We start from the raw sequence: 15,527 nt of genomic DNA, 5'->3' as shown, positions 1-15,527 counted from the left end.
TTCTTTACAACCAATGCTTGTGGGGATATGATGGAGCCGTGGAGGAGAGGAAGCATGGATTAAAAGTAAATTGGCTCACTTGTATGCCACTACAAGGAATTATTAGCATGTCCAATGTGTGTGCAATTCTGCTTGTAAACTGAACATCTGCACTATAATACTGCATGAAATGAGTATCATATAATTGTATGCAGATATTGTACTAATTGCACGAGAAAAGAAAATGCTGAAAGTAAATACATTTAAGGAGAGTGTTCTAATTGCCAGTGTTAACAGGAAAAAATTGTGTAACTTTGCAAAGATTAAATCATAATAGTTGCGAAAAGTACAATTTACGAATAAAAAGGAGGGACGCTGAATTGGTTTTCAGTTTAATTTTTAGTGACAAAATCAAAAAAATAACCCTGAATCTTTGTCAGGGTGTATAATACCTTGCAGAACATTTCACTGTGAGACAATATAATTTCTGTAGCTACAAAATGTTTGGATTGATCTTCTAAAAGAATATACATAACAGTGGATGTACATGGACGACAGCATTCCTCACCCTACAACATTTAGTCGTCATTCTATTGCAATGAGCTGAAAAGACCGAAGTTGCTTCTCGTCTATATAATCTAACGTCACTGGATTGCACGTTCTTTCAGGTTACTACACGGCTGCACAGTGATCTGTTTCTACTGGTGACCTTAAACTATTTAAATCGCAACATTACAGGGAAGTGACCTAATATTCTGTATATACTTGTATCCTCACTTTGGTTTTCTTTTGCACGCAAGTTGTTGGAATTTGTTTTTTAAAAAAAGAAAGGGTCCTTGTGTTGTTCAAATAGTGTAAACCAGAGGATCACAGTCGTGAAGAGAAGATTTAACTTAAATAAAGATGCTTCAATATCACCCGGAGCAAACTGATGCTACTGTCACTCATCCGTCATTCTCGTCTATTCATTCACCCTGATAAAGTGTCATAAATGATATTCTGTATCTACATTCTACTCATTCAGATTGCTGGTGCTGCACACTCGTAAGAGCATAACAAATAAGGCAAAGCCAAAATTCTCCCCTTCATGTTTGAGTACAGTGGCCGGTCAGAGACATCCCCACATGTGGCCTAACAGAGGGCACAGTCCACCTCCAGGTTTAAGGAAAGCACAACACTACTGTACTACAGTCTCTATTGCTTACACACCACTCCAGCACGCAGCCACGGTTGCGCCGGAAACTGCGCAAACGGATCACCAGTTTGTCCGTGCATAAAGTCGACCTCTTCGTGCCAGGAGCCCGCACTGATGTGACCAGAATTTGGTTTTTCATATGAGGGGATCTACAACAGGTTCTCAGCCATGGCAGTGAAACAGATTCTTCTTTATGGCGATGGTAATCCGACGTCCTTTTCGTTTTAAAACAGTCTGGCCTGCTTCTTGAGCTCATTTCTCTTCCACAGAGCCAGGCGGTCAAACTCCTCCACTGTCATACCAAAGACTTGAACAAACTCCTCGGGGGAAAGGTGACGCTGGAAAAACAAGGACAAAGAGAGTCACCTAAAGCATTTAATTTAAAATGAGAACCAGGCTATGTGATTTCTCACTCATCCCGGTGATGTTACTAATGCAAAACTACATTTACAGTTCAAAATTTAATTTCCTTTTCCTCTGGCTGTCACCAAAGAGGTGTTCATCCAAAGAGATATTCCCAGGATTTATGCTTGAGCCTGTTCCTGATTTACCTCCAGTCTGGTTCTGTCTACATCTTTGGGGAGTCTGTTGCGCCCTCTGGTGGTGACAATAAGTGCTTCATATGGGTATACCTGAGGACGGCAAGAGCAGCCATGCTTTTTATTCTAGTTCTAATATTACACAGCACACCGATCAATCTAATAAATACATCCAATAATATGGAAGGAATAGTTAAATTTTTATTTAATGTAATTTTATACCCTACCTTGTACTCAGCTGTGAAGAAGAAAGATAACACATCAGTTTATCAGCACATAAAATCACCTCATTAAATCTTTTTATATGAGTTTTGGATTTATGTCAATTTACCTTTCGTTCCCCAGTTGACCTCACTGCTGCTATCAAACTGGTACTGGTAACAGTCAGCACTCTGAGGCTGTAAATGTGGAGCAAAATGGGACAGTAACTTATTTAGTTCTATAAAATATTTAAGCAAAGCCTGGCAGGTTTTGATTTAGTGCTTGCAACCGGGTGGTACAAACAATAATGCAAAAAGCAGTTTTTGATACAGAATATAACCCAGTTCCTTTAGAAGTTCATAAAAATCTTATTTTCATTTCAAATTTAATCATATAGGATCAGCCCTTAATCCATAAATGGAGGTCAAAAATCATGCTCATTAGTGCTCATTTTTCACAGAGCTCTCACCCTCTGGATGCAGTTTCGTCGATATCCTGGTAGTGAAGCTGACTTATTTAAATCTGAAAGAACAGAAAACAGTAGATAAAATGACTAGATCAAGAAAAAATATCTATTTGCCCGCTAAGATCCGATGCAATTTACATTTATGCCAGAAGATGGCAGTATTGTCCCAGAGAATTAAATTCATTCAAGGATAAAAATCATTTATGTCCTGTTGACAAGTCACCTACTTAATTAAATAGTAAAGCATTCTTGATTAAAACATAAAACCTAACAACAAAAGAATGTGAGTATGTGAATGTGATAAACTCACCATTCTCAGTACTGTACTGAGCTCTAGAAGCTGTGAAAGACATTAAGGAATTAATAGTTCCATTTATTCAACAAAATTAATTTCTTTCTTTGTCTCAAATGGAAGGAACATAAACCCATCAAGGGGAGAACCAAACAAATCAAAAAAATCAGGAAAAAAAAACACTACAATAAAAACACCATCGGGTAACATGCACAGCATGCTGACAAACACCAGCTACTATCACAGGAAGGCCTGGTTGGATGCCAGCAGAATCCTGTAGAACTGTGTCCCCTCCCTTAATGAGAGATCTTACAGCTCATGAATAAACCAGGATGTGAGACCCCAGCTGTGAGAGCTTGAGAGATACATGCAGAAAGTAGGGGGATGGAGGGATGAGTAGATGGATGAATTAAGAGGGCAGAATGTGTGAAGATAAGGAGAGAGAGAGAGAGAGAGAGTTGCTGAAAGAGATGTCTGCTTGTTGGGCACTACCACGGGTCCTGGTGCTCTGGTGACTGACTGAACACCCTACTAGCTTCAGGTGCAGTTTCAGCACATCTGTCGTCACATGTGGCCATGCTGCTTAGCTGAAAATGCTCAGGAGTAACAACTCTATGACAGCGATGGTCCACATCTGCTGCCGCTGCAGGCCCGCCACAAGTTCAGCCGCAGCTGTTCAACCGTTTCCATATCCTTCTGTCTCAATGAAGCACCTTGGCAGCAGCAGACTCGACCCTCTGTCATCTGTACACTCAATGCTCTCTTACTGTCCGCAAAGACCGGGGCTAATAAAAACCAGGCCAAGTCATTGTATATCCAGGAAAGAAGAAGTTCTCCAATCAGAGAAAAGAGGCACATGCAGATGTTTACAGCGCAGGGTGGATCCTTACATCCATTAATGGTGTTGTTGTACGCTGGGGTGCCATAGCTTGTAGTGTTGAGTGTCTCTTTGCTCCCACTGCGAGAATTCCTGGCACTGCCCCAGGGGTCGTTGTCATAGGAACCAGATCTGGCTTTCATCTCCTCCTTTAGGATCATCCTCCCAATGCCGCTCCCGATCTGAGAGTGACAGTTTGAGGAAAAAACAGAGGTGTGAAGGGAAAGGTGCAAAATTTAAGGCATCATGTCTTAAGCAAACAAAAAAAAGTCCAGCATAGTATAGAAACCATATCACAAGCTCTGCATTATTTATGTATGGAGGTGGCTTTTTTGTTGAAGAAAGAAGGAAAATAATGAAGCCCCTACTCTTTGAAGACCGTGACTCCAGCTCTCCTCATCTCCTCCTGTTGAGAAGCGTCTCCTTGGCATCCGATAGGCTGAGCAAAAAAAAGAAAAGCAGATAAAAGAGATTTTATCTAAACCAAATATATTTTGCATAACAAATGACAACAAAAGGTTTAAAAGAGAACCTGTACATGACTGTTTGTTCAAGAACAAACTAAAAAATAATAATAAAAAACATCCTGTTATACAGTTAGCAACTGTAAACTGAAGTGACAGTTTGCTACCCTTTGGAGAGCTGGCGTAGGGGTAATAGTCACACTCTGATTGGGAGTACGGCTCGGGAGAGTAGGTGGACAGCCTGGACGATCTGAGGATGTCCTCGCTGGTCCTGCTTTTAGTTGCTGCATCCATGCGATTGTCTGGAAAGAAATGAATGAATTTAGAAGGCAAAGGAAAACCAAAAGAACTGAGAAAGTCTTGGGATATATGCTTGCTCCCTTTGGCTACTGTGTCCATCAGAGTAGCTTCCAATTTATGTAGTGACACACAGGTTTGCTTCGCCTTATGGTCCTTAAATTGAACATCCAAGAGCATACAGTATTATTTGATACCTTTGCATAAGATTTATCTGTAGTTCTGATTTATTTTCCACCCTTTTAATCATGCTTCTGCCATAAATTCCAACCCCTCACTGAGATGACAGCTTTATCAATCTTGTGATCTCGCTCCTGGCGAGGATGGGGAAGAGCATATTTCCCAAATGACGTAGTTAACTATGGAACACTATAGGAAAAAAAGTACCATCATCAAATATGTACTACATGACAAAAAAATCCAGGGTTTTTCCTGCACAGAGGAGTATTTAGGACACACCCTATTAAAGGTTAAAGCCAAACTCCTTTGGAAAATCCCCGTGAAACACACAAAATCACAAAAAATACAGCGATTAATGAGTTAAATAACAATTTATCAAATGACCTTTTCGGTAAACAGCATGAAAATAACTACAAGCATCACAAGTTGGGGGTTCTGCTCAGCCTGCGGCAACACAGTCACATTTTTACGAGTGCTGAGGGCTGATTTTAACGACTTCAGTTTGCACTAAAGAACAGTCAGTGGAAGTCAATGAGGATGACATGCAGTTTAATGTCAGACAGATTGTGCTTCACTCTGTTAGCCATTACCCAAGCCAGCCCCGATCCATGACTAATTGAATTCCTATACAGTACACGAGGCGAGAGACCTATAGAAGACACTGCGCATCTCTGAGACACATGTAGCTCGATCGCTGTCGGAGTCACGACACACAGACACACACTCTCAACCACTGTCTGACTGCAAGATGAAGTTGGAGGAATTACAGTATTGACATGTGATGACAAGCACAGGAAGACAAATACGTACCACACATACAAAAGTATCTATCTACGGACAGTGTGTGCAACAGTGAGGAGGGAAATACTTACAGTACAGTCCCAAGGTCACCGGGAAAAGTGGAGCAGAAGATGGAGGGGAGTGAACATGAAAAAGTGATTGGATGCAATAAAGAAGAGGTAAAAAGAAAAGGGAAACATTACTGGAGCATCCTCAGGGGAGGTGGAATAATGGGAGCACTTTGCTACCCACTGGTTTCCTTTAGAGTCTTATTCTCTACACACAGCAGATACAGAATGACACTGAACAGTACATTACGGGCCATAAGTGTGTCTTTGGATTGGTATCAGCTCAGTTTACCTGCATTATAAACACGTTAATGATATAACACAGGGTTTGAAGGTCACATACTGTCATAATTCAAATAGATTAAAGGACTTTGAAATTCCATTCAAAGAATTTTAGGTGTGAAAAGAAACATTATGACCAGCGATGTACCAATTGCAGCTCAGGTACATGAGAGGGTGACAATGTCTCTATTCACAACATGCAGGACAACCACAACGATACAGAATCATCTGTCACAACACTTGTGTTCTTTTCCCAGTGTAACAACCAAACAGTGAAGTCAGACTAGTAATATGCATCCAGAAACACGGTATCCAGATGTCTGAAGACCATTTAGGTTTAACCATGTCGTAAAAAGGCAAAAATAACACCACCCAGCAGATACAGACGATGAGGAGAGAACAACATAAATTTGCAGAATTTAGCCCTCTGACTTGCCCTCTCAACACGCTCCCTGTCTAAAGGCTGGAAAACAGCTGTCTCAGCATTCAAACATGAACTTCACAAGTCTTAGTTCACACCTCAACTGGGCCGAGCTGAAAATATGAGAGCAAATTTCCTCTGTGCTGTGTTTTCTCCTGGTGCATTAAGCTTCCTCGTAGCCCTAAATACTAAATGGTGAAATTAAACTTTCTATGATCTCACGATGGATAACTATCACCAATAAACAGCGCATGTGTGCTTGAGCTTGCACATCGATTCTTTACATTCTGCCTCTGTGCTATACCTTACGTGCATTCTCAGCATACAGTATTTCATTTTTATTTATCCACTGCTGTTATTGAGGACTTCATTTAATAAAAATCCATCAATAGCAATAAATTACACAGTGAGTGATTGGAACATCAATAAGTCACTCAAACCACCTAAATAGTGCGCTCAAGCACAGCATGACTAAACTGACAGGAAGACAGGCAGGCTAAGGCGGGGCTAACTGCACTGTACCCGCTCTCTTATAGATGGGCGGCTTCCTGTAGATGTTGGGGTCTCCTGTGGCTGAGGACAGAAAAAGCAGATGAAGTGTTGAAATGAGGAGGAAGAGAAGGATAAGGAATGGTAGAGAAGGGTGAAGGTGTGGCGTGAGGGGAAGAATACGTCATTGCAATTACATGCAGTATAAAAATACTACAGTTTCACTCGTCCTCGTTGTCATCCATTTTAAAAATGACCTTTCCGATGGACTGACAATAGCAACGACTCCTTAGTGTATCCCCATTGAGTTAGTAAGCAATGCAATGAGGAGGTGACGAGTCCTACCTGGTACATGAAAATGTTTAGGGGGCTGATTTTTCGTGGGTGTGCTTGACCGCCCTTCCTGGCCATAATAAGGTGAACTCCTGCCACTTTCAGAGCCTGCAGGCAGCCACAGCCAATCACAGGAAAGGATGCACATGTGTCACTCATGCAGATGAAAATCAATAAATAACTTTTCCACATGTGCCATGACAATGTTTTTTTTTCACTTCTCATCACACAAATGGCATTGTCAAAACACGTGTAAGAAGAGTTGAATGAAATGTTAGTTAAGGAACAAGTGAGGCTTGGGAGGTAAGTGGTTTTGGAGTTTCTTTTAAGCACAATGCATGAAAGCATTTTTCATACTTTCGATGAAAAGACTTCAATAACCCCTGTATTTATAGGTAATTTCCATCAGTTTCAAATACCATTAAGCCTAAATTCAGGAATAATTGTTAAAAAAAAACCTACTGCCAATATTCTGTAGGTTTTTTTTACTGACCAGTGTAGCCATAGTGTTGAGGAGATCGAGGGATGACTGGTGACATGCCTTGGCGGCTATATGTTGGCGAGTCAATATAACCTGGACTGGAGCAGCGCCTTTGCTTCATATCCAGGCTGTCATAGTCCTGACAGATGAGCAGACAGCAACAGTGAGAGAAATATTTTAGTGACAGCAGAAGACCTGTCTAAACCTGTTCTGCGTGCTCTGCTTCTTACCTGAGAATAGGGAGAAAGTGTCCCGAGTGACTGAAAAACCAGGAGAAAAGAGGCAATTAGTGGATCTCGGAGAATCTGTTTTTAAGAAGATATGAATTTTTTTCTATCCTGGAAGGTACTTTATGTGTTTTTCAAGGCAGTTGGAGGAAATAAAGGTGTAATATAAGCATTAGATTACAGTAGTCACAAGTGAAGAGTAGCTATTTCCTGTATTGCTTGATTTGTTCTTCAGAGGTGATGCTTTCCCCATATTAAGTCCTCATTTGAGGCAAAGCTGCTGACTAAAATTTAAAGTGACAAATGTATCATTTTTTGTTTGTTCTATTGTTATAAACACACATTTGTTAAGACCAGACCCATAAATGATGGAGCCTTTACTGTGGAAAGAGAACAATAATGCTTTTAAAGCTAAGAGTGTGCCACAAAAATACCTCCCCATAGATGTAAGTGTCAAGTCTGTCATCAGAGGTGTATCTGTTGTAGGGCTGGCATGAGGAAGATATGAGGTCTGGCTGCTGGACCTCGTATATGGCTTTGACCTTTGGCAGGGCAGCTAGGTCCTTATAATCTAGAATCTCATTCTTCACTCTGGCCTGGAGAGAGGACACACACGGGCACACACACCAAAGACAACACTCAACATCAACCACAGATAGACGATCTACAGGAACGATGTGTGATGGCAACGGCGAATCATGCAGAGGTTGGTGGAAGTGAGGGAGAGTCATACGACTGCACAGGCAAACACACGTGCATAAGCCTGCACTCAACTAAAGTACACATGTACGCTGCATAAGCTGACAGCAGTGTAAGTTGCTGACCTTCAGGGGATCAGCATGTATAAGGATGAGAGCAGAGGAAGCATAGCGAGAAAGACAAGGAGAGCCAGAAAGATGGAGAGAGAAACAGAGAGAGAGAGAACTGTAGGTGCAACATGCTTGCTTGCACTGCATTTATCCCTCATCCATCACCCTAAAGAGAAAGGTCATTGATTATGAGATGAGAGCAGAGCTGAGCAGGACAGAGCACACACTGACATGGTAACATGGTCAACATCCAGCCATGCCGTGAAGACTGCTGGGCAGCGCATCCTTCTGTGCACACAAGGAGCAACCTTCACATAAACCAGTGGCCTTCATTTTCTAATTTAAATGACACTGTAGACAGGGAGGGTAAAACTGGGAACCCTGCAGGAGATTAGCGTTAGTCAAAGGCCAAGGGAAAGAGGTAACATGAGCATGAAATTTGTGTCAAAATCTGAATGTCTATGCTCTTTTTATATAACCTAGAGTATAAAATAACCTATATGGGATTTTGCCGACATGTTTCTCTCTCGCCTTTATCTGTGTAAGTTGGAAACATGCTGTTCATTTCATATTCAAGATGTGTTCAAATTCACCTTTGCCAGAAGCAGCAGGGGGAGTTCTGCTCTGCCCTGCCCCCTGCGCTCCTAACCCACAGAGAGAGACACACCTATCAGCTGTACACAAGTCATTTCTTTAATTCATGAGCATGCCTTTGACCAAACATGCATAACAAATACGCTGGCAGCATGACGACAGAATACCAAGTGTAAGATAGGCATGATGCATCTTGTGAAGCCCTGCCAGGTCTGCAGGCAGCCTGCTTGCATTTGGGTTTTACTTCATTGTGCTGGGTACGTGATAATGTGGCGAGCCACGCCTTTTTTCTACAGTCAAAGTCGTGGACGCAAAGACTGAGGGCAATGCAACTGCTATCTTTCAGAGAGTGGATATATATCTACACAGGCTGTGAGATAATTTTGCTAGACCACAGATTTTGGGTTAGATAGCACCCGCTATCAGCACCATTTTAGTGGAAACACTACAGCTAAAATGTCTGTAAACCAGTTTACAAGTAGATAATTCATATCCTTAGAGGCAGAGGCCTATTCTTTTTTTCTTGTTTTAATTAGCAGAATACACAGAGCAAGACAAAGGCGTGAGACTCTGGAGCATTCCCTTTATAAAGGCACTTGCCAGTGGTTGTGAAAATGTAATTCTTCCTTGAAAATGTTGCCCAGTTTTAACCTACATGTTTGACAATATGAAAACTGCCATAACATAACACAATGACAATGTGTTGTCACAGTTTTGCACATTGCAGCAACAAGCTAATCTTCACTTTAATTTGTGCTACATCACAAAAACAGACAAGTGAACAGGCCAAGGGAGTGAGCAGCCTCTAAGGTAAGTGGTTAGTCTTTGTAGTGTGTAGTTTGTGATATTTTTGCTTTAGGTATTTTATTTGAGGTATATTTACCTGTAAGTTGCAGCTTTACAGTGACTTAGTGCTTCAATGCATTACAAAGTACTCACACATATAACCCTGCTGGGAGAACCTATGGAGGATCCTGGAGGCGAAATAGAGGCTTCTGAGAGGCGTCTGTGCTGTGTTATAAAACACACAAACAAATGAAAAAAAGGAGGGCAGAATGCAACAGATCTGAAATGTTTCTATCAAACTATTTTACCCTGAGTCTCCTCTCTGCCCTTGCTGCCTGCTTGCATATTGGGTGCCACACCTCACATCCTGAGGAAGAGTGAGACGATGGGAGTTTAGTTTTCCCATGTGTGTATCAGTGTGCAGAAGAAACTGGAGTCAGGTTTCACCTGTGAGGTACATTTCCTCTCCCTCTTTAAACATCATGTTACAGCGGGAACATCGAGCACACGTTGGATGGTAGTGCTTCCCTCCTGCCTGTGGGCAAAGACGTGAGGAAGAGGTGTGACTGAACATAAATTTCCATCATAAACACTTTCAACGATCTTATCTACAAATTGCTCTTACCCCAAGCAACTCATTTTTTCTAGACATTGTCTACTGTATATCACATAAATTCCAGTTTAGACTCTTTAAGAACACAATTTCATACCATCTACTTATTTAATTTAGCATAAAATCACATAAAAGGCACCACCCATTTCCTCTATTAAATTATTAGAGCAAAGATCCCTCTGGGTCAGTCGCATGAAGGAAAGTACAGGATCTTCTGCATATATGTGTATGTGTGTGTGTGTGTGTGTGTGTGTCTGTATGTGTGGGTGGATGGGTGGCTTAAAAAGAAAGTAAGAAGTAATCACTCCCAGAAGGAGAGACCTTCACATACACCTGATATGGGATTAAATGATGCATTGCAATTTTGCTTCATGTCCAGTCCTCTTGTCCATTTTTAAATCCTCTTGTTTCTCCCGCATGTCAGTGAGGGACACTGGCTAAAGGCCAAGTCAGGCTTCTATAGAACACTATAGAATAAGAGGCTACATAAGCCTGATGTGCCCTTCCCAAAATATACAAATACACTGGAACAGCTGTGATGAATTCACTTTTTTGCGCTATATTTTCTCTTATGATTCAATGCCTTGTTTTACCAACCGGAAGTATTGTAGCTTGATTGAATAAATGCTTGTATACGATTGAATGCTATTTTTTCCCTATTGAAACCAGTGGCCAGCAGCAAGTTTTCCCTCAAATAACAAATATCAATAGCAGAAAGCACAAAGAAATAAAAGAAAATTAATGTGTGAGTAAAAAACCTACAAAGTTGAGCTCTTAATGGAGTTTATCTTTCGCAAAGATCCACCTCAAGGCTGACACTGCAGTGCCAAATAATGAGTGATCTTATCCAATATACAGTATCAAGAAAGAAATGGAAAAATAAGTGATGCTTTGCAACCACTACCTGGAGACAAATACAACAATTACCGGTAGGTGTCCGCTGCATATTCACGATGCAGCTAATTATTTTAAAATTGCAAAACTCAAATTGGAAAAAATGTTAAAAATGTTTATAGACTAAAAGACAGACACATAGAAAGAGGCGAGACTAAAGGCTGACATGTCCCCGTGTCTATAAATAGTCCAGAGAGGCAGATAGTCGGGAACAAAGCACTTTACACCAGCCATTCTGACAAGCAAAAGAGCACAGGGACACAGGATGTGTGCGTTTGTGTCTGACTGTGTGTGTGTGTGTGTGTACGTCAGAGAGAGAGAGACAGTGTGTGTGTTAAACAGTGTTTTACTTTGTGTGTTCTCATTTTTTCAGGTCCCAACAGATGCAAAACACCCCAGTGACTCAAAACATTTAATTAGCATCTGCACTTCATCAGGTTCATGATTGTCAACTTGGCTCTGTTCACTACATTCCCTTAACTCTTTTTGCAAACCACTCTTTCCATATTGGCTCCGGCCTCCTCCCTGCTTTGCCGACTTCTGTCACTTTTTAAAATGGCTTGAGCGAAAGAGCATGCGAGCCACAAAAGTGCATTTGTGCCATTGCCGCTCCCATCTTTTCCCCAACACTCTTCACCCTCAAATCTTTTTATAATCCTGCTGTCCTCTATCGTTGCAATTGCATCAAGATGTATGCCATCTGCCTGCGTACAGGTTGTCTGTGACTAGAACAGAAACTACAAACAGATGAAGTCACTTTTTCTAAGAAACACAAAACTGAATATTTATTGGGTTACCAAAAAACAAAATAAAATTGTCACTATCTAATCGGGAGGCAATGACTCCCTACTGCACAGTGAGCTGAGGATAAAACATTGCCGCTCAGTTGTGATAACACTGATTATACTCAGCCATCAAATTCAACACTAGATGTAGATTCCTGTAATGCTGAGGAAAACTGTCCAGCTAAAGTGTTAACAAGGCCCGATGCTGAGGTTTGGTCTCACCTCCAGAACCCTTCCACTGATGTATCTGCTGCAGGTCTCGCATTTCACCCCAAACTGGGCATGGTAATCTGCCTCACAGTACGGAACTCCATCTCTGCCACAAAGAATAAACCAAACGAGTGTAATATGTCAGAAACATACTTTGCCTCAAGTGGTGGTGAGGCTGGGAGTGAAGGGAGTAGTTTTGGGGTCTGATGCCCACTTACTTGCTGATGTACTCTCCTGTTAGGACCATGTTGCAGGTCCGACATCTGAAACAACTCACATGCCACTGTTTCTCCAGGGCGAGGAGAGACTGGCCCTGCTTGATCTCATCTCCACACCCAGCACAGTCTGAAGAAGACAAGCACGGGAGAGAGGAAGAATGGGATCAAGGAGAGGAAGGAAAAGCAAGGAATGCTGTGATATCACATCTAAGAGGCACCGCTATGTGCAGTATTTATCTAGCACATCAACCCTCTTGAGAAATAGAGGTACTAATACTGCAGAGCTTTGGAGTCATAAAGGTTTGAACTGAGGCCCAAAACAAATTTCATTAAAATGACCTAACAGAGACGCCTCAGCAAACATTTGCAATAAAGCAGTTGCCAGTGATGTTTCATAACAGTCAAAAAAAGGTCAATATTCTATTTATTTCCACTTGAGATGTTTGGTTGAGATAAATCCCAATCTACTGCCACTAACAGCTGGGAACAGAGAAGAGCCGTCCAACTACAGCCTGTCAACAAGGCAGACTGTGTTTTTCACATGACAAAGCTGCACAAAAGCCCCTTCATTCTAAATGAAACTTTTAGTCATTTGCAGTCAGTGTTGAATCTTAAGGCAATATCTGTTATTGTCAGATGTTACCTGGGGGGCTATTTGAACTTTATCCTCCCAAACAACTGGAAGCTTAGAGGACTGATGCTTACTGACTCTTTGTTATTTGATAATACCACATAGTTAGTGAAGCATCAGCTATTATAGGCCACACCTAACAAATGGCTCGCTTGAATCCTGAGTGTTTACAATTGACACACAATAAATAACACAACTGCCTGTTTGATAGATGTTCTCTGGACACTGTCGCTGACTGACTGATCCGATATCTGTTTGTTTTGGCAGATCAGGCTGACAGGTCAGACCGCTGATCTGACAGACACCTGATTAAATAAATGAACTACTTTAGACGGATCCAACCGACAAATGGCCCTTGGCACACTCGCCTGGTGGCCTTAACGCAAATGGACAGAGAGCGAGACAGGCGCCAAACTTACGACTTGGCCCGTGAATCTTGATGGGCTCATTTGACTTGACGAGTGTGTGAGAGCACTGCTGGCACATGCAGTCCTTTCCACTGAACGTCACTCTGTCTCCAATGGGGAAGGGTTTACTGAGGAGCGAAAGAAAAAATAAAATGGAGACAGGTTGACAGCAAGAAGATAAGAACAAGAACATGCCTGCAGTGAGTCTGCATTTACATCCTCAAGAAAACGTAAACACACTGTGTGAAACCGGAGAAGCCATTCTAAATCAACAAAACAAGGGGTTAATAAGGTGTTTATTGTTACAGGAGCATGTGACTGTTCTGTGATTAGGGAGGAGGTGATGTTATGCTATCACATGTTTCTCAAAGGATTGCGTGCTTTTTCTCCGTGTGAGCACTGTTCCACGCCTCTCCACCTTCACAGCAGGTCTGATCAGGTCATTGCTCTTTTTAAAAGGTAGTGGATCATTTATTTGTACTGATACTAATGTTATTATCGAGAATTAAGGTCCCGCATCCTTCAAAATCAAAAAAATAAATACAGAAGCTGCCATACTTTATAAAATGAGTGACAATACATTCCAATTCTAAAAAAAAAACAACATTACTCATGGTTTTCTATGAGCTACCACTGAGGGTCTTCTGACTGGAAAAAACTCTATTGTCAGGACTAGTCTCCCAAGACATACAGGTCAAAGGTGAAGGGCCAACTGGAGTTCAAGAACAATGAAGGTGCACATCAGGCATTCATTTTCACTGCTCAGGGCTGGATCCCCTGAAACCCTGGATTAATTATGGGGGTGTAAGAAAGTTTCTGGTGTAGAAAACCCCACCTATGGCACCTGCCCAGGGATCATTAATATAATATAACATAATATAATATAATATAATATATCTTTTGAAATATGTAAATAAAATATAGGCAAATCCCTAAAGAATTCCTTTAATCACCAAGCTCTCTCCACATTTCATTAAAGTAATAATCAGCTTAGAGTACGTACACTCACACGTGATGAAAACATGACACATAGGTAGTAAAAACATGACAGTACAGTAGTTACGAAATTGAATTTACATCGTGACGATGCGCTTCCCCCAACTCTTCCATTGTACTGTTTCCTCAAATCCTGATTGATTTCTTTAGGATGTGGCTATGAATGGGGAGCTAAAAGGCTTAGGGAAGCCTGTTTAAAAGACATAGATGGCAGTAATCCTTTTACTCCTCCACTGAGGACTGGAGCTGGAGCCAACACCCAGAGGGAGGCTAGAGTCTCCAGCAGAGTTCCTAGTCAGCGCAGAAGTGGGAGGTAGATCCATGTACACACCGAGGTGTCGACAGAAGTAAATGACACTTGTACACATGGCTCCCTGTGAAATCCTGCACCTGTAAGCTGAACTTGTGTTACACACATATGCAGTATATATATAAAAATACATTAAAAACTTCATTCAGGCTTTATTCTAATTTGAGGTGGCTCCACCTTCTTGGGAAAGTGTTCTTTAACTATAAAGAGATAATATGGAAAAAATGTACAGAGAAAAACATAAGGTAAGTTAATACAGTTAAACTCCTGTTAAGAATGTGTGTGTGACCTTGTCTTCACCTGTATGTTGGTGTCACTCCCTCCAGCACAATTTTGCCCTGTCAGCCATTCTCAGCGCATTAAAGATTTACTCTGTTTACATATTTAATGCCTTCTTTTTATATATAAAACTGGGCTACAGGGGCGCGGATATTTCTGGCAAGGGTGTTTTAAACTCTTTGATCACCTGCACTTTTCAGAAAACTGACACCCAGAATCTGATGAGAGGAGGAAGTGGAATATTGAAGAGATAAAGGATGATGATTAAAAGTGGAACGTGAAATGAATGGGGAAACGACATGAGGGTGGGTTGGCAAAAAAGGGGTAAAAAGGACTGTGGCAGAGGACAGACAGAGCTGGAAAGAAGAGGTCCACCCTTCGGCTTCCACTCTCTCTTCCAATTGACCAAACACACACACACACA

The 15,527-nt window shown here is 41.4% G+C and overlaps 1 protein-coding gene across 8 annotated transcripts in view; it reads right to left on the bottom strand.

The window, feature by feature from the left end:
* Nucleotides 1–359: 359 nt before the first annotated feature.
* The window catches only part of ablim3 (actin binding LIM protein family, member 3), a 30,872-nt gene continuing 15,704 nt past the window's right edge, over nt 360–15,527 (bottom strand). Inside the window, exons 4-24 of one of the 8 annotated variants that reach the window (XM_057043280.1) lie at nt 13,531–13,646; nt 12,481–12,607; nt 12,275–12,368; nt 10,208–10,295; nt 10,069–10,127; nt 9,914–9,985; nt 8,974–9,024; nt 8,006–8,167; nt 7,575–7,604; nt 7,357–7,483; nt 6,876–6,971; nt 6,564–6,614; nt 4,181–4,297; nt 3,918–3,988; nt 3,563–3,731; nt 2,691–2,720; nt 2,384–2,436; nt 2,045–2,111; nt 1,941–1,951; nt 1,726–1,806; nt 360–1,512 (exon numbers count right to left, since the gene is read on the bottom strand). In XM_057043280.1, coding sequence (XP_056899260.1) covers nt 1,399–1,512; nt 1,726–1,806; nt 1,941–1,951; nt 2,045–2,111; nt 2,384–2,436; nt 2,691–2,720; nt 3,563–3,731; nt 3,918–3,988; nt 4,181–4,297; nt 6,564–6,614; nt 6,876–6,971; nt 7,357–7,483; nt 7,575–7,604; nt 8,006–8,167; nt 8,974–9,024; nt 9,914–9,985; nt 10,069–10,127; nt 10,208–10,295; nt 12,275–12,368; nt 12,481–12,607; nt 13,531–13,646 — 1,786 coding nt within the window. In that variant the 3' untranslated portion in view covers nt 360–1,398. Of the gene's footprint in view, nt 1,513–1,725; nt 1,807–1,940; nt 1,952–2,044; nt 2,112–2,383; nt 2,437–2,690; nt 2,721–3,562; nt 3,732–3,917; nt 3,989–4,180; nt 4,316–6,563; nt 6,615–6,875; nt 6,972–7,356; nt 7,484–7,574; nt 7,605–8,005; nt 8,168–8,973; nt 9,025–9,913; nt 9,986–10,068; nt 10,128–10,207; nt 10,296–12,274; nt 12,369–12,480; nt 12,608–13,530; nt 13,647–15,527 lie in introns of all 8 variants that reach the window. The other 7 variants (XM_057043281.1, XM_057043283.1, XM_057043282.1 and 4 more) reach the window with 7 other exon arrangements.

This window comes from Takifugu flavidus, chromosome 9 (genome assembly GCF_003711565.1).
Source record: "Takifugu flavidus isolate HTHZ2018 chromosome 9, ASM371156v2, whole genome shotgun sequence".
In the NCBI taxonomy this organism is placed as follows: domain Eukaryota; kingdom Metazoa; phylum Chordata; class Actinopteri; order Tetraodontiformes; family Tetraodontidae; genus Takifugu; species Takifugu flavidus.
Note: the sequence above shows the minus strand (reverse complement) of the source record. Positions and strands in the feature narration are given on the sequence as shown.